Here is a 25,888-nt window from a genome sequence, read left to right as displayed (position 1 = left end):
AACCGTGGTGGTGTAGTGGTTAAGAGCTATGGCTGCTAACCAAAAGGTCGGCAGTTTGAATCCACTGTATGGAGCAGTTCTACTCTGTCCTATAGGGTTGCGATGAATCAGAATCAACTTGACGGCAACAGGTTTTTTTTTGTTTTGGTTTTGGTTTTTTTGGTTTTTTCAACCCCTCACACCCTCCTCTTCATCTCACCTTAGCTGGGGCGTTTACTATCATTTGCTTGGATTACTGAAGAAGCCTCCTAACTGGATTGGTATGCCTCTTCTTCTAGTGTTGCTTCCTCCAATTGCGACCAGATTGATTTTATGTTTTTAAACGAAATTCTGAAAACGATCTTCCCTCCATACTTACATACATTTAGTGGTTCTCCATTGCCTTCATGATAAAATGCAAACTACTGAGCTTAGCCTGATGGGTACCCATACCCAGTAGGCCTATCCATTTCACTGAGTACGTGTCCACCCTTGTTTCTCACCTTTCTCAAAACTGTCCCCTTGCAACCTATCTCCAGAGTACCAAACTACTTAACATTCCCCAAAAGGCTGCAAAAATGTCTTAAGCATACATCTTATTGTTACTAAGTGAAAAAGATTCAAGCAGAGTTAATAGTTTAAAAAAGAGGAAAAAAATGCCAAAGTAATCACTTGAAGACCAAAGAAAAAGAGGGCTGACAACAGAAGAAAGGAAAAAGAGAAAGAAAAGGGGAAAAAAGAGGAAGAGGAGGAGAAATGTTTAGGCTATAATAAAGGTGAAGTTGTCATTACACCTTCATTTTACAGGGCAATAACCTCCATTAACTTGAAATATGAATAGCCTGGTGAAATGAAGCAACTCCATTTCCTAAGATGGGAGTTTAGTCCACAAACTGCAAAGGCATGGAAACAAGAAATGCCCTTCATCCTGATCAGGAGGGGAAAAATGCAGGAGAGAATTTCAAATTCTCATGGAATCCAGGCTTTCTGGATCTATGGAGGCTAGATGAACCCCCAAAACTACTGCCATGAGATAATCTTTAAACCTTAAACCAAAAACATCCCCTGAAGAATTCTGAAAACCAAACAACAGCTTAGCTTAACTAGTAAAGAATGTCTGCCTTGAGCATTATGCTCTTTCAAGATCTACCTATATGGGATCAAATTGACAACAGCAACTGGAATGATTAGATAGGAAACTTAGGGGGCAGTTGAGTTTATGTTAATTGAGGAGGAACAACTCAGAAAAAGAGTGTGAAAATGCACAACTTGAAGAATGTAATCAATGTCATTGAATGGTACATGTAGAAACTTGTTGAATTGGTGTGTGCTTTTCTGTGTTTATCCTCAACAACAACTACAAAATAAGTAAAATTAAACAAAGAAATGACCTCAGTCATTTGCATGCACTTTTGGGAAACAGACTCCCAATTAATCCATATTTGGACTTGAATGAGAAACTCTTTTAAATGCTATGTAAGAAACTTCTGCCTTCAGCCATAATAGAGTAACAGAGACTGGCAAGACACAACTCAATCATAGTATTGACAGGTCTATCGTTGTTAGCTGCTGTCTTAGTTTCTTAGTGCTGCTATAACAGAAATAGCATGCGTGAGTGGTTTTAAAGAATAGAAATTTAATTTCTCATAGTTTAGGAGGTTAGAAATTCGAATTTAGGGCACTGGGTTTAGGGGAAGATTTTTATCTCTTTTCAGCTTCTGATGCTTGGTTCCTTGGCGATCTTCGTGTGGCATCTATCTTCCTGGTCTGTGCTTGCTTGCTTCTGTGCCTACTCTGCTCCTTTTATATCTCTAAAGTGATTGGCTTAAAACACATCCTACACTGATATGGCCTCATCAACATAACAAAGAAAACCCTATTCCAATTGGGGTTACATCCACAGGTATAGAGGTAAGGATTTACAACACATATTTTGGGAGGACACAATTCAATACAGAACAGGTGTCATCCAGTCAGTTCCAATTCATGGAGACCCCATGTACATGTGCTGAGTAGAACCGCTCCATATGGTTTTCAAGCCTGTGACCTTTCGGAAGCAGATCAACAGGCCTGTCACACCAGGCTCCTTTGGGTGGGTCCAAACCTCCAACCTTTCAACTAGTAGTTGAGTGTTTAACTATTTGTGCCACCCAGGGACTCCACGGGTCTACAGGACAGTAAAGGGACCAGTACTACAGTGAAGCAAGATAAGCACTATCCTGGGAAGCAAAACATCCATTTCCAGGACTAGGCCTTCGATTAACTCACCATGTGACTGACTGGACCAGTGACTGTAAAATGGAGATTTTATTTAGCATCTACAGCCAGCGTACTGGACAATGGGTGATATAGAACCATACAAAACAAAGTCTCTCCTCTCATCAGTTCAGAGGTGGGTTTTGGGCCCGGAACTCCTCAAAGATGCCTTTCCCTCACACTTTTAACTCTTTAGTCACTATTGGTTTAACGGTATACCAGCCACTTTTTATGACTTTGTAGGTAGTGTGTTGTTCAGGTTCTCGGGCATTTAGTGTCCAGGTGGGTCCCTTTTGAAACGCATGAAGCTCAGCAGAGCAGAGTTGGAGCCTCATCGTTGTGTAGGTTATTAGGTGATGCTTCCTGAACGTGTTAGTTTTGTAAACATTTGCCTTTTTTTCCTTTACTTCTGTGAGATAAGGCTTGCAAGCATGATTATGGTTTTCCTGTGTGATAGGGAGCCCTGATGCATTTGTTTTGGTTTTTCTGTGTCATATCTGGAAAACCAGAGGCTCCCCATGTAACCTAATGGAAAGGCATCTGCAATAAATTCTCTGCTTAGTTTTTACTGCTATATTGTCACACCACAGATCAGTCGCACTAGGATGCCACTAGCCTTAATGGAGGCTTGTATTACCAGATCATATTTCTCAAAATCCGTATATTACCAACCAAAACTTTAAACACACTCAATTAGCAAGCATCCATTCCAATACTAAAAACACATGCAATCAAAAAAAAAAGTTTTTTAATAAAATTTGGTAACAAAAAGAATCTGTGCACCATGTTCACACTAAATGAACAATCGTTAGTTTATTCTGAGACTCAGTATACTCCAGAAGGCTCATGATCATCATACCAAAGCTATTTAATTCTCTAGGGCCATCCAGTGCATGAGCCTGCCCATGTTTTCCATCACACCTGACTTGAAGAGTTCTCAGTGCACACTGATCTGTGCAGAGTTTCTGGACATAACTCAGTTGTGGTTCCTTGACACTGTCATAAAGCACGTTTGGTTTTTATGTTGTCTGGTGATATGCTAATCCTGAGCCTTTTGTGTAAATCACTTTCTCTTGAAAATGTCAGGAAAAATTTTCCCTCGATGAGCAAATTCCATTTCACTATTACAGAAAATTCCTTTGACTTCTCTGTGTTCCCAGCTGAATTGATCAGCTTACTTTTATTTCATGAGTGCCCACATTGGCATTGTTTATGATATAGGCTTCCAGGAAATGCCGCCCTGTCTTGGACATCACTGATCTGTCGTGCACCTAAGGCTCCTCTCCTGGAACACAGGACAAGTCCCCTCTCCTAGGAATGCCTGGGAATAACAGTGATAACAGAGCGGTTCTTCATGTTTGTCCTTTTACAGGAAATTGTCCTCAGCCTGTGAATCAAAAAGAACACTTTAATGTTCTTTCATCTCCTGTCCACTTCCACCCCACCTCTTCTGAAGTAATGACAGCCTTCCCATCGGGTCTTGTTAACCCTTAGCTGAAAAGGCAAATTTCCTAAGTGATTGATGCTCTGAGTGTAAGTCTGAAGCCTTGCCTTTAGAGCCTGAGGGGAATAAATAAAAAGACAAATTGTAGGTGCTTTGGTTGCCACAGCAGGGGTTCCTATCATGCCATCAGCTTTCTTATCCCCAAATGTGTGAACTGCCTGAAAGACCAAAGTAATTGAAAGGCATGCATAAACCTCTCTGGTTTCTCAGATATTAGCAGAAATTGCCTCCTACCGCGATTGCTTTCTGGCTGAATGTTCTGAAAGGGAAACATTTCATTCCTGGTACAAGTATTGACTACACTTTAACTGGTTTGCTGAGGACAAAAAAAATCCCAGGGGACTGGTAGCTAGGAGGACTAATGTGGCTGCTCTGTTCTGCCAATACCCGACTAAGAATGGTTTCTGTCTGTTTCTGTGTCTCTGTGTCTGTCTGTCTGTCTCTCTCTCTCGCTCTCTCTCTGTCTACCCCTCTACGCCCACTCCCATTCAAAAGAGGGAAAGAGAAGCAGGGGATGTACCTTAACACCCATTTCAACTGTACCCAAAGGATGCAGACTCTTAGTTTATTTCAAGCTTCTGACGAATCCCTTTGCTAGCTATTATGCGGGTCCCGCAAATAATTCAAATGCCTATGATGGATTGTTATGGATTGAACTGTGTCCCCCAAAAATGCATGTTCAATTTAGCTAGGCCATGATTTCCACTATTGAGTGATTGTCCACCATTTTGTCATCCGATGTGATTTTCCTACGTCTTGTAAATCCTACCTCTGTGATGTTAACGAGGCAGAATTAGAGGCAGTTTTTTTTTTTTTATGTTAATAAGGCAGGACTCAATCTACAAGATTGTGTCCTAAGTCAATCTCTTTTGAGATATAAAAGAGAGACAGGGGGCCTCATACCACCAATAAAGAAGTACTGGGAGCATAGCGTGTCCTTTGGACCCAGGGTCCCCGCACTGAGAAGCTCTTTGACTGGGGGAGGATTGAGGACAAGGACCTTCCTCCAGAGCTGACAGAGAAAGAAAGACTTCCCCTGGAGCTGGGCCCTGAATTCAGACTTCTAGCCTACTAGACTGTGAGAGAATAAATTTCTCTTTGTTAAAGCCGTCCTCTTGTGGTATTTCTGTTACAGCAGCACTAGATAATTAAGACATGGATGCATATGTGCTAGAGTATGTGAGGATAAGAAACTTAGGTAGGAACAGAAGAATATAGAGAACAAAGTATAGGAATCAATAATACTGAATAGTATACATACTTGATTTTAATCAAAAGGAAAAGTCATCTATATTAATAGGAAAACAGCTAGCTGTTTCAGGGGATGATAGGAAAACCAGCTGCCCAGAACTGTTGCCTTGGGCAGCTACTCAGTAACTGGACAGGGAAACCACAGTCCCATGTTAAGCTGAGATGGGGCATGGACTCACCAGCTGAGAGGGGAAGCCAGTTAACAGGCTAGTTGCCAGGTGACTCAGGAGAGTCCCAGGGGCCATTTGTCAGATAGTCCTGCTTGCCGTTCTGCATTCCACCACGCCCCACCTCAACGTCAATAACCTTCCCTCTGCTTCAACGGGATTCGCAGTGTCTTGGACTGTTGGTGGGGATGGGGAGGTTGAACACAGAGCAGCTTGGATGGGGCTCTCCAAATCTTAGGGCATTGATGAGCAGAACTTCTGCTGATCAATTATTAGGAAATGTGTGCAGAATCACAAGAAGATCCTCCAAAATGCAATTGGAAGCCCTGCCAAAGTGGCTGCTCTACCCAGTGACTTGCAGTCCCACTTAAATGGTTAGCAATTGTCTGCAGGACCTGGCTTGCCTTCCACCTAGCTCCCGGAAGTAAATGATGGCTAATGCACTAGCCAATTCCCTTTTCTTCCTTTTTGTCTGTTTCAGACTTTAATCCCAGCACTGCTTCTTGCCTTCTTCTCCAAGGCTGGGTCCCATCCTAGCCCACGTGACACTCGCCTGGCCTGAGGCAGTACCAGCTGCCATGGAGTCCATTCTGAGTCACGAAGACCCCATGCTTGTCAGAGTAGGACTGTGCTCCATAAGGTTTTCAATGGCTGATTTTTTAGAAGTAGCCAGGTCTTTCTTCTAAGACACCTCTAAGTGGACACAAACCACCATCATTTTGGTTAGCAGGCAAGCACATTAACCATTTGGACCACCTAGGGACTCCAGAGGAAGGTTGCCATCGAGTAGATTCTGACTCATAGCGACTTTAAATGACAGAGTAGAACTGCCCCATAGGGTTTCCAAGGAGCGCCTGGTGGATTTGAACTGCTGACCTTTTAGTTAGCAGCCATAGTTCTTAACTGCTATGCCACCAGGGTTTCCAGAGGAAGGTTAGGTGGGGGAAATCTCACATTCCCTCTATTCTTGGTCCAGCCTATTTTCATGGCATAAGCCATACCCTCAACTTTTCTCAAACCCTTCTCTTTAGAAAATGCTTACTTATTTTGGAAGTTTTTAAACATTTCTAAAATTTTAAATTGGAAGATACTTTCTTCCTGCAGACCTGCTGAAACAATCCTAATTCTCCAATAGACAACAGGAATGTTTCCCTCTGACTCAAGGAAAGTTTGAGTACAAGAATGTCCAGAAAAGAAGAAAAAAGCCCCCAAATTAGTATTTCAAGAGAGGATTTCTCTACAACCACATTCACTGCTCTCTCCGTCCCCACCAACTAGGAACCCTTGGCTGTCGTTAGCTGCTGTGGAGGCGGCTCTAACTCATGGTGACCTTATGTGTAACAGAACAAAATGTCGCCCATTCTTGTGCCATCTTCATGATTATTGGTACGTTCGAGTGCATCATTGCATTAATCTTCTACTTCTCTAATTCTGCTGAAAATGCTTTCTCAAATCTCTTGTCTCAGGGTCTGCATCTGGGCCTGGGATTTTTAAATCTAGCCCTCTCCCCAGGGTAAGTGCAAATGGTTAAGTGCTCAATTACCAACCAGAAGGTTAGCAGTTCAAACCCACTCAGAGGTGCCTTCTGAAGAAAGACCTGGCAATCTGCTTTGAAAAGATCATGGTCTTGAAAACTCTAGAGCCAGGGATAGATTACCCAATAAGCAAGTTATGCACAGGCTTACTTGTGCCTACTTATTTATCTGTAGTGCACAATTTCACCTGTTTTTCAAAGATGTGGTGATAACCCATGTGAAAACTTGTTCCCTGTTCACTGCAGATTAGTAAGTAAACACAAGTAAGCCCGTGCATACCTTGCTTAATGTAAACCCGTGCATACCTTGTTTACTGGTTAATCCAACCCTGTGTGGAGAAGTTCCACTCGGCAACGTGTAGGGTCAGAATGATCAAATTCAGCTCAATGACAACCGGCTGGTTACCCAGGGAATAAATTAGTTCCACAATACCTCTGACAAACGCGATTGGCTTCAATTAAACCTTGTCTGATATTATGAAGTTTTCCTTCAGTTTAAACCTGTTTCGACTCTGGGTCTTTGTAATTTTCACATATTATATCTGAATCTTCTCTCCATGGACAATTTGATTAAAAAAAAAAAAAGCTGAACCTGGATCAGACATAAGACTTCAGGGAAGAGCACAGTAACCCTTCCTCATGGTAAGAATCTCTAAACAGAAACATAAGAAAAATCCAAAATATTCCAAAAAATAGTATCTTCAAGGAGTTTTTTAATCACTGCCATTATAACTGAAGTTTTGCTAAAGTGTATTTATCAGTAAAAGAAAAATACAGTGATATTAGTTGTATATAACAGCACATTTCAAACTGCATTTAAACCCACTCATTTCACCTCCCACAGTTGCTTTGTTGTTTTGATGAGAGAAGAATAAGGAATAAATAGAAGGCCAACGCTTCATACTAACCTACCTGGTTATCCTCTGAAAAATCTAGGAGTGTATCTGAATTAGGGAAAACTGTCCTCTCAAATATGCAGTCACACTCAGTAGCTAGGTAAGAACTGATGCTTCCATCAAAAAACAAAAAAGGTCAAACCACAGGTCTCATGTTGGACACATATTAAAGGAAAAGCCCCAAAGACTGAATGGTATTTATTCTCAGACCAGAAGGCAGATGGCACCGTTACCACAGCGTGACAGTTAAGTGTTTCAGTCTCCTGACAAGAATAGGACCTGCGACCCCTCCATGCAGTGCTTGATTCAATAAGGCGAATTGTGAGATTACTACTTGGGATGGACGGAAATCATGGCATCTGGCTTTTTTCATCCAATGTCTGCTTTGAATGTGGTTTCATTCAGGGAAGCCAACCCCTGTAATCAGGCAATCGTGTTCTTTCTTTTTTTCCTAATCAATTTGTAGAGTGTGTTCTGGCCCAGGGGCTGGGTCGATTACACTTAATAGAATCATAGGGCTGAATGGAACATTCCGGTTTCTCTACTGTAATTGTCTAATTCCACAGATAAAAAAAAAAAAAATAAAGTCCAGAGAAGTTAGCAATTTTTTCCAAGAACACACAGACAGTTCATGCAAAGGTGAGTCCTGACGTTAAAAAACAGAAAGAAAAAATTTAAAAAAAAGAGTATCTGGATTCGGGTTTGGGAGAGCAAAGAGCTGTGCTTATTACACACATGGCTGGAAGCTGAGCAGCAGAATGCACCTTGTGCTGGGAAGGTTGTCTGAAAGTAAAAGGTCACGCGCATGCTTGAATCCGGCCACAGCTGGCTGCTGGCTTCTGAGCAAGGCCACAAGCAGCCTGCTGGGTTTACGCCGCGCAGGGCATGATGCTGGTGATGGAGACACTCTGGCCCCGGCACCTCAGCGCCCCAGCCTCACACTCCGTCATCGTCTGCTCCTGGCCGTTCACGTCCACACAAACGCTAAACCCTTCTGCCTCGCACTCCGAAGCTTCTCGGCAGACACATTTGCTCAGCTGAGCTGGAAAAATACGAGAGGGTTAATGGCACATCGTGGAGGTGTGGGAGTGAAACACACCACCTCCAAAGTAACCGTTTGGTGACTAAAGAGCTGCAGAAGCTCCCGCCTCTAGCAATATAATAAACTACCCCTGGAAAAGCAGTAGGACCAGGAAATTGAGGCTTTTTCTTGAATGTAAATCTTTATGGAAGCAGATTACCAGGGCTTTCTTCCGTGGTGCATCTGGGTGGATTCAAATAGCTAGCCTTTCAGTTAGCAGTCAAGCGCAAACTGTTTACGCCACGCAGGGACCCTTTCCAGGACAGAGAGAGAGAGATAAGAAAATAGTTAAACTTGCTTTGAGAGAGAGGGTATGAAAGTGCAAAAGGTTACACACACCAGAAAAGCAAACCAGAAATGAGTGGGGGTACACATTTGGAATACGCCAGCCAGATGTCTCCAAAAGGAGAGTAACAAGGTCAGCCAGATGACTATGGCGACTGCCAAACCCAAGAGACCCAGGTGTGGCTAGAGTTATGTATGTCATCATCAGTGCTGCAAACCACAACAGGAGTGAGGGGAAAGGGGGCCAGCGAATACAGGCCAGGAGAGGGAGGGTCTGAAGAGCTAGCAGAGAACTTAAGGACCACACAGTCCAGCTCCCAAATTTACAGACAGGGAAACCAAGGGTAGTGACTTGGCTGTAGCAATCCAGACCTTTCCTTTTCATATTGCCACAGTTGCTTATAATGTCTCACTGTTGTTGTGTGCTGTTGAGTTGATCCCAACTTACAGCAACCCATGTGAAGACTAGAATTGCCCCATAGAGTTTTCTTCGTCATAATCTGTACTACAGATCAGCAGGTCTTCCTTCCTCCCATGGAGCTGCTGGGTAGGTGCATGTAATGTGTGACTTGAGCACTTAAGCTAAGCTATAAACAATTTTTTTTATAAACAATTTAAAACTGACAAACAACTTTTTTGTCACAGATTCTTTTTAATATTACATTTAGCTACCTGGTTATAGACACCTGCTTGGCTGTTACATGGCATGGCATAGCCCTTAGTTTACCTATGTTAAGACACCCCAGTGTGCATCCCTGATCATGAACATACGACTCAAGTTATCTTGTTGCAATGGGAGCTAACCTCCCCTCACCGGACTCTGATCATGCCAGACCAGAGGGACTAAACCACACAAAAACCCGACCTCTTTGTTCTTGGAATGAGAGCTAGGCAGAGGCAGGATCACACTCGAATCTCTGACCCTCTCTAAAGGCTAACACTTTGCCAGAAGCCCTGCCAAAGACACTGCACACCACCCCAGCTATGAGGAACCGCCACTACAGACGAACTTCTGGTCAAGCCTTCCTCCTGAGACCACTCATCAAAGGTAAATGCCAGAAGGCTGAGGAAGATTTGGGCTTTAGTCGCTGGCGTAACTTTACCCTATCCTGATTCTCCATGTCTAAATGTTATGTCTTGGGGTCTTACCTGTGTGCTGTGCCATGACCGTGTTGCAGTAAACTAAATGAGTTTATGCATGACAAACCTGAGCATTTCTCCATTTATTTTAAAATGAAATCCCCAGGAGACACAGGATAGCCAGAACAGTGGGAGGTGTGCCATGCCTTCTTCGAGATCATTGTAGGAGCTACTTGGCCATAGCATTAGCAAATATTAAATCACAACATGAGAAAGTAATTCTTTTTCTATTCTCTTCAAATCCTGATTACCTCTTGGAGAAAGTGTCACTTTGGTGCTAGTATGCTTTTAACACTCCTCTAACACTTGCTAAACTCCCTTTAACACAAAGAAAAAGCATCCTTCAAACTCAGAGTTCTGCCAGCTGCAGTATGTGGCTAGAATCTAAAACCCTTCTTGTTTCATGGCACTTACCTAGTGTTTATGGCACAGTGGTTAAGTGCTTGGCTGCTAACTGAAAGGTTGGCAGTTCCAACCCACCGCAGCCTCTCCTGGGAGAAAGGTCTGGTGATCTGATTCCATAAAGATCACAGACTAGAAAACCTTATGGGGCAGTTCCACTCTGTCACAGAGGGTCACTGTGAGTTGAAAGGACTTCATGCACCTAACAACAACAGTATTTACGGCAAGAAATACTGGCCTTCCTTTTAAGGAAGTGACATAAAATTTCTTTTAAAAATATAAAGTTATATTCCTTAAAAAGTCTATTTAAAATGGAAAATGAGTACACACATAATATGGATAATAGAAGGACACAGTAAGAATCATGGTGGTGGGACAGGAATCACAGAAGCTTGGTAAGACATTCAGGCCATCAGAGATCGGTTCTTGTCCTCTTAGGAACCTGATCTGCACCCTCCCCAGGGACTGGAGTGGGGAAGGACAGGTCACTCTCAGACCAGTAGATCCTCTGGGATCTACTTTGATACACTGCTAAACTAGAAATAATAATAGTTTTTCAAATCTCAGTATTATTACTTTAACATTTTTAGAGTTAAAACACAAAACGTTCTTACCATCACAGCTTTCCCATAGTGAACACGCACCACAAGCTTTCTCGGTTGCAGCAGGCAGAGTACAGCTCTCCCTGCCGGCAAGGGTGTAATTTCTACCCCGACAGGCAAGAACATGCATCTTGCAAACCGTCAGAGACAGGGTTCTTTTACTTCTCTCATCTTGAGCACATACGTCCAAGGAGGATCTGAAAAGAATTTTTTAAAAATTACATTACAGGTAGTCCCTGACTTCAAATGGGGCTCCATTCCAACGACTCAGTCCTAAATGGTTCTAACATCAGTTTTAGTTTTCATTATTATTGCCTTTTATCATCAGTATCTTTATAAACCTGATCATTGTCTTTAGGGGTTGGAAACATTACATATAAACTTACAGATATGATGTTGTTGTTGTCATCACCATTAGGTGCCATCGAGTCAGTTCTGACTCATAGCGACCCCACGTACAACAAAATGAAACACTGCCCGGACCTGCACCATCCTCAAAATCATTGTTGTGCTTGAGTCAATGGACTCTGTTGCAGCCCCTGTATCAATCTGTCTCGTGGAGGATCTTCCTTTTTTCTTTTTTGCTGACCCTCTACTTTACCAAGCATGATGTCCTTCTCCAGGGACTGGTCCCTCCTGATAAAATGTCCAACTTATGTGAGAACAAAGTCTCCCGATCCTTGCTTCTAAGGAGCATTCCGGCTGAACTTCTTCCGAGACAGATGTGTTTGTTCTCCTGGCAGTCCATGGTATAGTCAATAGTCTTCCCCAACACCGTAATTTAAAGCACCAACTCTTCTTCAGTCTTCCCTATTCCTTGTTCAGCTTTCTCATGCATATGAGGCGATTGACAATACCACGGCTTGGGCCAGGCACACCTTAGTCCTCAAAGTGACATCTTTGCTTTCTAACACTCGAAAGAGGTCTTTTGCAGCAGGTTCGCCCAATGCAACACATCGTTTGATTTCTCAACTGCTGCTTGCGTGAGTGCTGATTGTGGGTCCAAGTAAAATGAAATCCTCGACAACTTTAATCTTTTCTCCATTTATCATGATGTTGCTTATTGATCCAGTTGTGAGGATTTTTGTTTTCTTTATGTTGAGGTATAATCCATACTGAAAGCCATAGTCTTTGATCTTCATCAGTAAGTACTTCAAGTCCTCTTCACTTTCAGCAACAAAATTGTGTCATCTTCATATCGCAGGTTGTTAGTGAGTCTCCCTCCAATCTTAATGCCATATTCTTCTTCATATAGTCCAATTTCTTGGATTATTTGCTCGGCAAACAGATTGAATAAGCATGGTGAATGAATACAACCCAGACACACACCTTTCCTGATCTTAAACCACAAACGACTATCTCTTGGTCTATGTACAGGTTCCTCAGGAGCACAATTAAGTGTTCTAGAATTCCCATTCTTTGAAATGTTGTCCATAGCTGGTTATGATCCACTCAGTAGAATGCTTTTTATAGTTAATATGATAACACCAGCAAATTATGCACTGCAACATTGTATGTAGTACATATTACTAACAATAAAATGTACAAAAAAAAGAGATGGTCGTTTAGTGCTGTTCGTTGTGACTCAAATACATTGTAAATTGGGGGCTACCTGTATTTACAAGATTTCCGTTTTTAAAAGCTGAGAATGAGAAGTTCAGAGTAAGGCTCTGAGCTCAGTGCCTCCAGTGTTAACACCCTCAGCAAAAGACAGAAGGGAAACACTAAGTCTCTTCGTTCCTAGGCCCAGTCCCCTCAGATATTCGAAATGAGCAATATATACTCTTTGTTTGCTCACAATTTTTAAAAGCTTAGATATCTAATTTTGATCTAGTTTCATCTAGAACAGATGACATACAGTAAATAAAAAGAGAAGGCAGGTTCTGTTAGCAACAGTGAGTGGACTGACAACAAGGAAGGGGACAGAAAATCAACAAAGAACAAACCCTCAAAGAGATCACAATCAAAAGCAAGAGAAATTCATTGCATTCAGCAGCCTGAGGGTCCGTGCCCATAATACACATTGTCCAACAAGTGTGACTCTAAATAGTTCAGGACAGATGAAACTATATTTTTCAATGCTATTTATAAACCCTGGTGGCATAGTGGTTAAGTGCTACAGCCGCTAACCAAGAGGTTGGCAGTACAAATCCGCCAGGTGCTCCTTGGAAACTCTATGGGACAGTTCTACTCTGTCCTATAGGGTCGCTATGAGTCGGAATCGACTCGACAGCAGTGGGTAGGTATTTATAAAAGTATGTGTGTTTACAAAATGAGAATATTTCCATAAAACTTGTTACTTTTTTCTTAAGCATTGGTGCTCAGACTGTGAGATCCAGCTATTTACAAGTGTCACTGATAAAAAGAATCACATTTGTGAATGATGATAAAGAAGGCATTACTGTACAGAAATCTTAGACAACAGCATTTTTTATACTAAAAGGGGTAGAAAGAGTCTACATGCCCATATTTTATTTAGCTCTGGTATTTTCTTCTTCTTAAGGAGCCCTGGTGGCATAATGGTTAAGCACTCAACAGAAAGGTCAATGGTTTGAACTCTCCAACTGCCCTACAGGAGAAAAGACCTGCTGATCTTAAAGACCTTCGATATTAACTCACTGCTGTCAAGTCAATTCCGACTCATAGTGACCCCATAGGGCAGAGTAGAACTGCTCCATAGGGTTTCCAAGGAGCGGCTGGTGGATTCGAACTGCCAACCTTTTGGTTAGAAGCCAAGCTCTTAACCACTGTGCCACCAGGGCTCTACCTTAGAGATTACAGCCTAGGAAACCCTGTCGGGGGAGTTCTACCCTGTTCTATAGGGATGTTATTAATCAGAATTGACTCTAAGGCATACAACATTTTCTTCTTTGACCAAGGGATACATTAACTTGAAGTTGTTTACATAACAAAATTAGTCCTTGTATTTGTCTTTTAATCTCTTTATTTAAACTTTAGACAGAACTACTCAGACCAGTGGAAAGACCCTGCCTTCTTGTTATCAGTGCTTGATATGATATACAGAAATGATTAAAAAAAAAAAACTCACACCATCTCTGTAAACAACAGGCCACACATTAACTATTAAACACATCAGAAAGAGGATAAAAGTGAATCAAAATAAACAGTGATTGATAGAAAGTAACAGCAGAGTCCAAATATTACCTCAGATGAACCTGAGCTGACCACCATTTCTGTTTACACCATTTAGTCACAGTCCCCTTCACACAAGAAGTTACTTATTATAGGGTATCACCACGATTGATCACCATTACCCATAATAGCCATGATAATTGGAAGTCAAATAATTGATAAATTAGTGTTTTAATTGTTGACATTGAAGGTGATCAGTAAGTCCAGGAGGAGCCGGGTATCTCCGTTTGCCTCTCCAGATCCACTCTCCACCCCTCTCTGCCCACCCTGAGAGGCTGACATGTATGGACCATGTCAATGGACTCCTTGCCCTCTCCCTAGCTTTGGCTGGATTTGGTCAATGAGGAGGACATTAGAGGAAGGGTGTTTATTCTCCTGTCTCAACCTCTGAGGTCTGTAAAATGAGGGACTCGGCTCCTCTTCAGTTGCCAGGTCCACATAGCACTCTCTGTCTCCAGGGTTTTCGTAAATGCTCCCCTCCTTGCTCTAACAGGCTTCTGGATATACAGCACAGCTGTTACTAGCCCAGAGTTGCTGTCCTGCGGCTTCAGGCTTCCTTTACCCTGCCTGCACATTTGTAAATAATCTGCCTACTAAACCTCCTATTGTACTAATTTAACTGTGCCATCTGTTTCTCACTAAGACTGAAACACAGACATCCAGTAACTACTTCCCATATCTTCCTACAATAGACTGATTTCAACTTGGGTTGTTTTTGTTGTTGTTAAGTGCCATGGAGTAGGCTCAGACTCACAGTGACCTTATATACAAAAAAAAAAAAATGGTGCCCAATCCTGTGCTAGCCTCATAATCTTTGCTATGTTTGAGCCCGTTGTTGCAGCAGGTATTTTATTTTATTTTTATTGTGCTTTAAGTAAAAGTTTACAAATCAAGTCAGTCTCTCATACAAAACCTTATATATACCTTGCTATATACTCCTAGTTGCTCTCCCCCTAATAAGACAGCACATTCCTTCTCTTCACCTTGTGTTTTCGTGTCCATTCAGCCAGCTTCTGTCCCCCTCGGCCTTTACATCTCCCCTCTAGACAGGAACTGCCCACACAGTATCATGTGCCTACTTGATCCAAGAAGCCCACTCCTCGCCAGTATCATTTTCTGTCCACATTTTCTGTCTGAAGAGTTGGCTTCTATAATGGTTCCTGTCTTGGGCTAACAGGAGGTCTGGGGACCATGACCTCTGGGGTCCCTCTAGTCTCAGTCAGACCATTAAGTTTGGCCTTTTTACTAGAATTTGTGGTCTGCATCCCACTGCTCTCCTGCTCCTTCAGGGATTCTCCGTCGTGCTCCCTATACAGCAGTCATTGCTTGTAGCTGGGTACCATCTAGCTCTTCTGGTCTCAGAGTGATGTAGTCTTTGATTTATGTAGCCCATTCTGACTCTTGGGCTCATACTTACCTTGTGCGTTTGGTGTTCTTTCTCATTTGCTCCATGTAGCTTAAGACCAACTGTTGCATCTTAGATGGCCACTTGCTAGAGTTTAAGACCCCAGACACTACTCTCCAAGATGGGATGCAGAATGTTTTCTTAATAGTTTTTATTATACCAGTTGACCTAGATGTCCCCTGAAACTATGGTCCCCAAACCCCACCCCTGCTGTGCTGGCCTTCGACGGGTTCAGTTTATTCAGGAAACTTCTTTGCTTTTGGTTTAGTCCAGTTGTGTTGACCTGTCCTATATTGTGTGTTGTCCTTCCCTTCACCTATATTAGTTCTTGTCTACTATCCAATTAGCGAATCCCCCTCTCCCTTCCTCTCTCCCTCCCCCCATTAACCATCAAGAATATTTTCTTCTCTGTTTAAACTGTTGCCTGAGTTCTTGTAATAGTGGTCTCATACAATATTTGTCCTTTTGCAACTGACTAATTTCACTCAGCATAATGCCTTCCAGATACCTCCATGTTATGAAATGTTTCAAAGATTCATCATGGCTCTTTATTGACGCATAGTATTCCATTGTGTGAATACACCATAATTTATTTATTCATTCATCCATTGATGGGCACCTTCGTTGCTTCCATCTTCTTGCTATTGTAAACAGTGCTGCAATGAACATGGTTATGTGTATATCTGTTCGTGTAAAGGTTCTTCTTTTTCTAGGATATATTCCAAGGAGTGGGATTGCTGGATTGGATGGTACTTCTTTTTCTAGCTTTTTAAAGAAGCACCAAATTGATTTCCAAAGCGGTTGTGCCATTTTACATTCCCACCAGCAGTGTGTAAGTGTTCTGGTCTCTCCACAGCCTCTCCAACATTTATTATTTTGTGTTTTTTGGGTTAATGCCAGCCTTGTTGGAGTGAGATGGAATCTCATTGTAGTTTTGATTTGGCATTTCTCTAATGGCTAATGATCGTGAGCATTTCCTCATGTATCTGTTAGTTACCTGAATGTCTTCTTTAGTGAAGTGTCTGTTCGTATCCTTTGTCCTTTTTTCAATTGGGTTGTCTTTTTGTTGCTGAGTTTTTGCAGTAACGTAGATTTTAGAGATCAGCTGCTGATTGGAGATGTCATACCTAAAAAGCTTTTTCCAGTCTGTAGGTAATCTTTTTACTCTTTTGGTGAAGTCTTTGGATGAGCATAGGTGTTTGACTTTTAGGAGGTCCCAGGTATCTAATTTCTCTTCTGGTGTTTGTACATTTCTAGTAATGTTCCGCATACTGTTTATGCCACGTATTAGAGCTCCTAGCGTTGTTCCTATTTTTTCTTCCATGAACTTTATTGTTTTATATTTAGGTCTTTAATCCATTTTGAGTTGGTTTTTGTACATGGCATGAGGTATGGGTCTTGTTCCATTTTTTTGCAGGTGGATATCCAATTATGCCAGGACCATTTGTTAAAGAGACTGTCTTTTCCCCATTTAACAGACTTTGGGCCTTTGTAGAATATCAGTTGCTCATATGTGGACGGGTTTATGTCTGGATTCTCAATTCTGTTCCATTGGTCTATGTATCTGTTGTTGTACCAATACCAGGCTGTTTTGACTACTGTGGGGGTGTGATAGATTCTAGAATCAGGTAGTGTGAGACCTCCCACTTTGTTCTTCTTTTTCAGTAATGCTTTACTTATCCAGGACCTTTTTCCCTTCCACATGAAGTTGGTGATTTGTTTCTCCATCTCATTAAAAAATGTCGCTGGTATTTGGATCGGGATTGCATTGTATCTATAGATCGCTTTGGGCAGAATAGACATTTTTACAACATTGATTCTTCCTATCCATGAGCAAGGTATGTTTTTCCATTTATGTAGGTCTCTCGGTTTCTTGCAGTAGTGTCTTGTAGTTTTCTTTCTATAGGTCTTTTACATCTCTGGTAAGATTTATTCCTAAGCACTTTATCTTCTTAGGGGCTATTGTAAATGATATTGATTTGGTGACTTCCTCTTCATTGCTCTCTTTGTTCATGTAAAGGAATCCAACTGATTTATGTATGTTTAGCTTGTACCCTGATACTCGGCTGAACTCTTCTATTAGTTTCAGTGGTTTTCTTAAGGATTCTTTAGGTTTTTCTGTGTATAAGATCATGTCATCTGCAACAGAGATACTTTTACTTCTTCTTTGCCAATTTAGATGCCCTTTATTTCTTTATTTAGCCTTATAGCTCTGACTAGGACCTCCAGCACAATGTTGAATAAGAGTGGTTATAAACGGCGTCCTTGTCTGGTTCCTGTTCTCAATGGGAATAGTTTCAGTTTCCGTTTAGGATGATGTTGGCTGTCAACTTTGTATAAATGCCCTTTATCATGTTGAGGAATTTTCCTTCTATTCCTATTTTGCTGAGAGTTTTTTATCATGAATGGGTGTTGGACTTTTTCAAATGTCTTTTCTGCATTAATTGATAAGATCATGTGATTCTTGTCTTTTGCTTTGTTTATGTGGTGGATTACGCTGATTGTTTTTCTAATGTTGAACCATCCCTACATACCTGGTATGAATCCCACTTGGTCATGGTGAATTATTTTTTTGATATGTTGTTGAATTCTATTGGCTAGAATTTTGTTGAGGATTTTTGCATCTAAGTTCATGAGGGATATTGGTCTGTGATTTTCTTTTTTTGTGGAGTCTTTACCTGGTTTTGGTATCAGGGATATGCTGGCTTCATAGAATGAGTTTGGGAGTATTCCGTCCTTTTCTATGCTCTGAAATACCTTTAGTAGTAGTGGTGTTAACTCTTCTCTGAAGGTTTGGTAGAATTCTCCAGTGAAGCTGTCAGGGCCAGGGCTTTCTTTGTTGAGAGTTTTTTGATTACTTTTTCAATCTCTTCTTTTGTTATGGGCTTATTCAGTTGTTCTCTGTTTGTGTTAGTTTAGGTAGGTAGTGTGTTTCTAGAAATTTGTCCATTTCCTCTAGGTTTTCAAATTTGTTAGAGTACAAGTTGTCATAGTACTCTGTTATGATTCTTAATTTCAGTTGGGTCTGTTGTGATATCACCACTCTCATTTCTTGTTCCGGTTATTTGCTTCCTCCCCTGTTTTTCTTTTGTCAGTCTGGCCGATGGTTCATTAATTTTGTTAATCTTTTCAAAGAACCAGCTTTTGGTCTTGTTAACTCTTTCAATTGTTTTTCTGTTTTCTATTTCATTTAATTCTGTTCTAATTTTTATTATTTGCTGTCTTCCGGTGCCTGAAGGTTTCTTTAGTTGCTCTCTTTCTATTGTTCAAGTTGTAGGGATAATTCTTTGATTTTGGCCCTTTCTTTTGTGTGTGTGTGTGTGTGTTTATTGATATAAATTGACCTCTAAGCACTGCTTTCACTGTGTCCCAAAGGTTCTGTTAGGAAGCGTTTTCATTTTCATTGGATTCTATGAATTTCTTTATTCATTGAGTGGGTCCTTAATTTGTTCTATAATCCAATCATTTTTGAGCAAAGTGTTGTTCAGTTTCCATGTGTTTGATTTCTTTTTTTCCCTGATATTCCTGTTATTGACTTCTAGTTTTATGGCTTTATAGTCAGAGAAAATGCTTTGTAATATTTCGATGTTTTGGATTCTGTTAAGGCTTGCTTTATGGCCTAAAGTGTGGTCTATTCTAGAGAATGATCCATGTGCATGGGAAAAGAAAGTATAATTGGATGCTGTTGGGTGGAGTGTTCTGTATATGTCTATGAGGTCAAGTTGGTTAATTGTGGCACTGAAATCTTCCGTGTCTTTATTGGGCTTCTTTCTGGATGTTCTGTCCTTCACTGAAAGGTGCGTGTTGAATTCTCCTACTATTATTGTGGAGCAGTCTATCTCACTTTCAGTGCTGTTAGAGTTTGTTTTATGTATCTTGAAGCCCTGTCATTGGGTGCATAAATATTTAATATGGTGATATCTTCCTGATATATTGTCCCTTTAATCATTATATAGTGTCCTTCCTTATCCTTTGTGGTAGATTTAAGTTTGAAGTTTGTTTTTTCAGAAATCAGTATAGCCACTCCTGCTCTTTTTTGATTGTTGTTTGCTTGTGTCTTTAAGTCTAAGGTGTGTCTCTTGTAGGCAACATATAGCCGGATCATGTTTTTTTTAATCCAGTCTGCAACTCTCTGTCTCTTTATTGGTACATTTAGTCCATTTACATTCAGCGTGATTATAGATAAGTATGAGTTTAGTGCTGTCATTTTGATGCCTCTTTTTGTGTGTTGTTGACAGTTTCATTTTTCCACTTACATTTTTGTGCTGAGAAGTTTTTCTTTGTAATTTGTGTGTTCCTCTTATTCATTGTAGTTGAATTTGTTTTTGCTGAGTCTTTACATTTATCTTGTTTTTTATTTTGAAGTGTAGGATTGTTAGTCTTCTTCATGGTTACCCTAATATTTACCCCTATTTTTCTAAGTTTTAACCTAACTTGTATCTCCCTATATTGCCCTGATTTCCTCTTCATATGGAAGATCTATGCCTACTTTATTTAGTCCCACCTTTTACATAATGACATCACTGATTCCCTGTTTTGAGCATTTTTTTATCTTGATTTTTTGTGTGTGTGATTTTCCTATCTGAGTTGATATCTGGTTGCTCTCTTCTGTGTTCTCATGTTGGGTTGATGTCTAATAATATTGATTTTCTAGCCAGAGAATTCCCTTTAGTATTTCTTGTAGTTTTGGTTTGGTTTTTGCAAATTCTCTAAGCTTCTGTTTATCTGTAAATGTCTTAATTTCACCTTCATATCTGAGAGACATTTTTTCTGAATATATGATTCTTAGCTGGCAATTTTTCTCCTTCAATGCTTTGTATGTGTAATCCAATTGCCTTCTTGCCTGCATGGTTTCTGCCCAGTAGTCCGAACTTATTCTTATTAATTCTCCTTTGTAGGTGACTTTTTGCTTATCCCTGGCTGCTCTTAAAATTTTCTCTTCACCTTTGGTTTTGGCAAGTTTGATGATAATATACCTTGGTGACTTTCTTTTGGGATCTACCTTGTATGGGATTCGATGAGCATCTTGGATAGATATCCTTTCATCTTTCACAATGTCAGGGAAGTTTTCTGCCAACAAATGTTCAGCAATTCTCTCTGTATTTTCTGTTACCCTCCCCTGTTTTTGTATTCCTATCACTCTCAAGTTATTCTTCTTGATAGAGTCCCACATGATTCTTAGGGTTTCTTCATTTTTAAAAATTCTTTTATCTGATTTTTCTTCAAATATATTGGTGCCAAGTGCTTTATCTTCAATCTCACTAATTCTGTATTCCAGTTCCTCAATTCTGCCCCTCTGACTCTCTATTGAGTTGTCTAATTCTGTAATTTTATTGTTAATCTTCTGAGTTTCTGAAGGTGCAGCAGATATTTTAAAGCATCAGCTTTGGAGGCTGACAAACCTGGGATTTCTCTTTGTTACAACTTTATCTTAAGGGCAGTTATTGTAATCCCTCTCTTCAGAATGAAACTTACAAATCTGAAAGACATACTTAATTAAAACCCACTTTAATACAATTTTCTACTGAGAGAAAATTCATCCAAAATTGTGCTATGAATGACTGAAGCAGACATTTTAGAAAGGCAATTCATCTCATTGAGCGTCTCCCTCTTTCTCACTGACCCCCTACTTTACCAAGCATGCTGTCATTCTCCGGGGACTGGTCCCTCCTGATCAAATGCCCAAAGTATGTGAGATGAAGTATCCCCATCCTCTCTTCCAAGGAGCATTCTGGCTGTACTTCTTCCAAGACAGACTTGTTCATTCTTCTTGCAGTCCATGGTATAGTCAATATTCTTCGCCAACAACATAATTCAAAGGTGTCAATTCTTCTGTCTTTCTTGTTCATTGTCCAGCTTTCAAATGCATATGAGGCAATTGAAAAAAGCACGGCTTGGTTCTGAAGCACCTTAGTCCTCAAAGTGACATCTTTGCTTTTTAACACTTTAAACAGGTCTTTTGCAGCAGATTTGCCCAATGCAAGGCATTGTTTGATTTCTTGACTTCTGCTGCCATGGCTGCTGATCGTGAGTCCAGGTAAAATGAAATCCTTGACAAGTTTAATCTTTTCACCACTTATCATGGTGTTGCTTATTGATCCACCTGTGAAGATTTTTGTTTTCTTGATGTTGAGGTGTAATTCATACTGAAGGCTGTAGTCTTTGATTTTCATCAGTAACTGCTTCAAATTTTCTTCACTTTCAGCCAGCAAGGTTATGTCATTGCATACCAAAAGTTGTTAGTCTTCCTCCAGTCCTGATGCTACATACTGCCTTCTTCTTCATACTGTCCAGCTTTTCTGATTATTTGTGCAGCATGCAGATTGAATAAGTATGATAAAAGGATACAACCCTGACACACATCTTTTCCAGTTTTAAACCACGCAGTGTTCCCTTACCAACACCCATGCAAGCAGCAGTCAAGAAATCAAGCAACGTATTGCATTGGGAAAATCTGCTGCCAAAGACCTCTTTAAAGTATTGAAAACTAAAGATGTCACTTTGAGGAATAAGGTGTGCCTGACCCAAGGCTTGATATTTTCATTCACTTCATATGTGTGTAAAAAGCTAGACAATGAATAAGGAAGACCTAAGATGAATTGATGCCTTTGAATTATGGTGTTGGAGAAGAATATTAAATATGCCATGGATGAACAAGTCTGTCTTGGAAGAAGTACAGTTAGAGTCCTGCTTGGAAGCAAGGATGGTGAAACTTTATCTCAGGTACTTTGAGCATGTTATCTGGAGAAACCAGTCTCTGGAGAAGGACATCATGCTTGGTAAGGCAGAGGTTCAGCAAAAAAAGAGGAAGACCCTCGACGAGATGGGTTGGCACAGTGGCTGCAAGAATGAGTTCAAACATAGCAACAATTGTGAGAATGGTGCAGGACAGGGCAACATTTCATTCTATTGTACATCGGAACCAACTTAACAGCACCTAACAACAACAACGGTATCCCATTGTTCTGTTCCAATGACTATGTATGGGTTCTACGTAAGCACAATTAAGTATTCTGGAATCTCCATTTTTCACAATCCCATCTATATTTTGTTTTGATCCACACAGTTGAATACCTTTACATACTCAATAAGACACAAGTAAAATCTTTTGTTATTCTCCACTTTCAGCTGAGATCCATATGACATCAGCAATGATATTGCTTGTTCCACATTCTCTTTTGAATCTGGCTTGAATTTCTGGCAGTTCCCTTTTGATGTACTGCTGCAATCATTTTTTAATTATCTTCAGCAAAATTTTGCTTGTATCTAATATTAATCATATTGCTTGATAATTTCCTCATTCTGTTGGATCACCTTCTTTGGAAGGGGTACACATGTGGATCTCTTCCAGTCACTTGGCCTGGTAGCTGTCTATCAACTTGGGTAGCATTATTATAATGCAAATTTAGAGCCTATGTGTCAATAATCAGAAAAGCAGCTATTCTTTATTCTATCAGTATTGCTGTAACAGTTTCTGTCCCACAGGAATTTTAGCCCTAATCTTCTAAAGCTGTAAATCCTCAGGTGACAGTTTTGTCATTTTGCTCCATTTTATATATAGAATAAGCAGTGCTCAAGTGGTCCTTCAGCCTCACTCTCTAGCCAGATTAGAACACTGCTTCACACCACCACTGTCAGCCCTGCTGGTGCAGGGAACTAACAGGCGGCAGCGGGCCAGACTAAAATGCAAAGATCCTTAACTGTGCCAGTGGCAAACAATGCCTTCAATCTAAAAGAGACTTCTTGTTGTTGTCGTCTTTGTTAGGTGCCTTTGAGTAGATTTCAACTCATAGCAACCCTATGTGACAGAGCAGAACTGCTCCATAGGATTTTCTGGGCTGAAATCCTTACTGAAGCAGATTGTCAGCTCTTTCTCACAAAGAAGTGCTGGGTAAGTTCAAACTGCCAACCTTTTGGTTAGCGGCCAAGCACTTCACTGTTTGTTCCACCAGGGCTCCTTCTAAAAGAGACTAGCATCTAAGAAATGACCCATTTATCTTGAATAAAAATAAAACTGGCTGAAGAAAGCAAAGACAGAACTTACCCACATTCGTATGGCATTTTACAAACGCATCTTGAATCCTGCAGTTTCTCCCATCGCTGACATACAGGCACTGCCTGTGTCATATGGGCTCCTAAAAGACAAGGATGAGGGAGAGGCAGTGGTTTGGAAAATAGGAGTTGTTTCATGGTAAATAAAGCATTATTTCAGTTGTTTGACTAGAATCCATAACATTCTCAATCGACTGCAACAAATGTGTACGGTAAACAAACAAGACTCTGTAAAGCATTTAATTAAAAAAAAAAAAAATTTTTTTTTTTTTTTTTTTAAGACGTACAGAATTCCTGGGGGTTCCCTGCTAATAATTTCATTGATAATGAAAAGCCAGTTCTTAAGCATTTGCTATTTGCCAGGTACTTTTTAAACATTGTGATATTTAACCCTTCCTAACACACGCCCATTTAAGAGATGAGGAAACTGAAGGTTAAAAAACAGGAAATCAGTGATAGTTCACACATTTAATAAATTGTCCAAGTCAGGAGTTAAGTTTAGGTTCGTCTGAATCCAAGGCCCAAACAGCAGGTTCTCTCTCAAGAAGTTGGTGTTTAGAAACTGTTTGTTGTTTTGACTGTGTTTTACCCATCGTGCCTGTGATAGGACCTAAAGCAACAACACAATTTGGCCTACACAGAGAGCTTCCTGGTATCTCAAGGATACATAACAACCTCTTACATGAAAATGTCCAGATAGTCTCCCCTCAACAGTGAGTGAGTGTCTATTATTTACATTCATAAAATTCCTTCCATTACCTTTGTATTTTCTATAAATTGATAAAAGCCAACCATCATTCAATTTTGACAGCAGAACACCCTGATCCAGCTGACAAGAGCATAATTGGATTGTCATTGCCACGGCCGTCCCTAACTAAAAAAAAAACCCAGTGCCCTCGAGTCGATTCCGACTCATAGTGACCCTATAGGACAGAGTAGAACTGCCCCACAGAGTTTCTGAGGAGCGGCCTGGCAGATTCAAACTGCCGACCCTTTGGTTAGCAGCCATAGCACTTAACCACTATGCCACCAGGGTTTCGCAGCCCTAGATACAATGTGAATAATCTAAACATGCTGAGAGTTCCACCCCTGCCAGTTTCACTGAAATGGATTCAGTGGCACATGCCTTTGCATCATAAAACTAGGTCCCTCTGTGATATATCTATAAAGGTAGTTTATGTGAAGAGCATGTTCTTATGGTACACAAACTATGGGCTACTTCTTTACTTTGGAAAATTTAAGTGCTTTAGACAGGGACTGGACAATGATTAAGGAAGACTGAAGAAAATTTGATGCCTTTGAATTGTAGTATTGGCAAAGAATATTGGATATATACCATGGACTGCCAAAAGAACAAACAAGTCTTTCTTGGAAAAAGTACAGCCAGAATGCTCCTTGGAAGCGAGGACAGCGAGACTTCATCTCACGTACTTTGGACATGTTATCAGGAAGGATCAGCCCCTGATGAAGGACATCATGCTTGGTAACGTAGAGGGTCAGCAAAAAAGAGGAAGACCCTCAACAAGATGGATTGACACAGTGGCTACAACAATGGGCTCAAACATAACAATGATTGTGAGTGTGGTGCAGGGCCAGGCAGTGTTTCTTTCTGTTGTACATAGGGTCGCTGCGAGTCAGAACCGACTCAACCGCACCTGAGGACACTAAAAACATCTAAATCAGTGGTTCTCACCCAGGGATGATTTTGCCCTCCAGGGGACATTTGGCAATATCTGGAGGCATTTTTTGGTTGTTATTAATTTGGTAGTTAGAGATGTCTTGGCTACTGACATCTCGGGGGTGGAGGCCACGGATGCTGCTAAACATCCTACAGTGCACAGGACAGTCTCCCACAGCAAAGAATTTTCCAGCCCAAAGTATCAATATGCTGGGGCTGAGCACTGATCTATATGTACCAAACCTAAAACTCAGTGATAAAGCAGTGTGAATTAGTTCTGCATCACGATTAAAAATGTATTTGTTAATCATTAATAAAAATGAATTTTTAGATTTTAAATTCTTCTTATTATGTCTTTGTGAAAAATCACTGAGAGAATTACCTAACCCAAGAATTTCTGCATTTAAGAAAAACATAGCTTCGTTAACCTCTACAGACTGGTTAACCAAATAAACATGTACTTCAGGGACATCTTAAAGCCAAATGCCTTCACATCAAGATGA

The 25,888-nt window shown here is 40.6% G+C and overlaps 1 protein-coding gene across 1 annotated transcript in view; it reads right to left on the bottom strand.

Annotated features, from left to right (window-relative positions):
• Positions 1–5,028: 5,028 nt before the first annotated feature.
• The window catches only part of C7 (complement C7), a 94,294-nt gene continuing 73,434 nt past the window's right edge, over positions 5,029–25,888 (bottom strand). Inside the window, exons 16-18 of the mRNA XM_049862925.1 lie at positions 23,700–23,790; positions 11,110–11,294; positions 5,029–8,629 (exon numbers count right to left, since the gene is read on the bottom strand). Of these exons, the coding sequence (XP_049718882.1) occupies positions 8,457–8,629; positions 11,110–11,294; positions 23,700–23,790 (449 nt within the window). The 3' untranslated portion in view covers positions 5,029–8,456. The remainder of the gene's footprint in view (positions 8,630–11,109; positions 11,295–23,699; positions 23,791–25,888) is intronic.

This window comes from Elephas maximus, chromosome 2 (genome assembly GCF_024166365.1).
Source record: "Elephas maximus indicus isolate mEleMax1 chromosome 2, mEleMax1 primary haplotype, whole genome shotgun sequence".
NCBI classification, from domain to species: Eukaryota; Metazoa; Chordata; class Mammalia; order Proboscidea; family Elephantidae; genus Elephas; species Elephas maximus.
The sequence above is the reverse complement of the archived record's forward strand: the minus strand, read 5'-3'. Positions and strand labels throughout refer to the sequence as shown.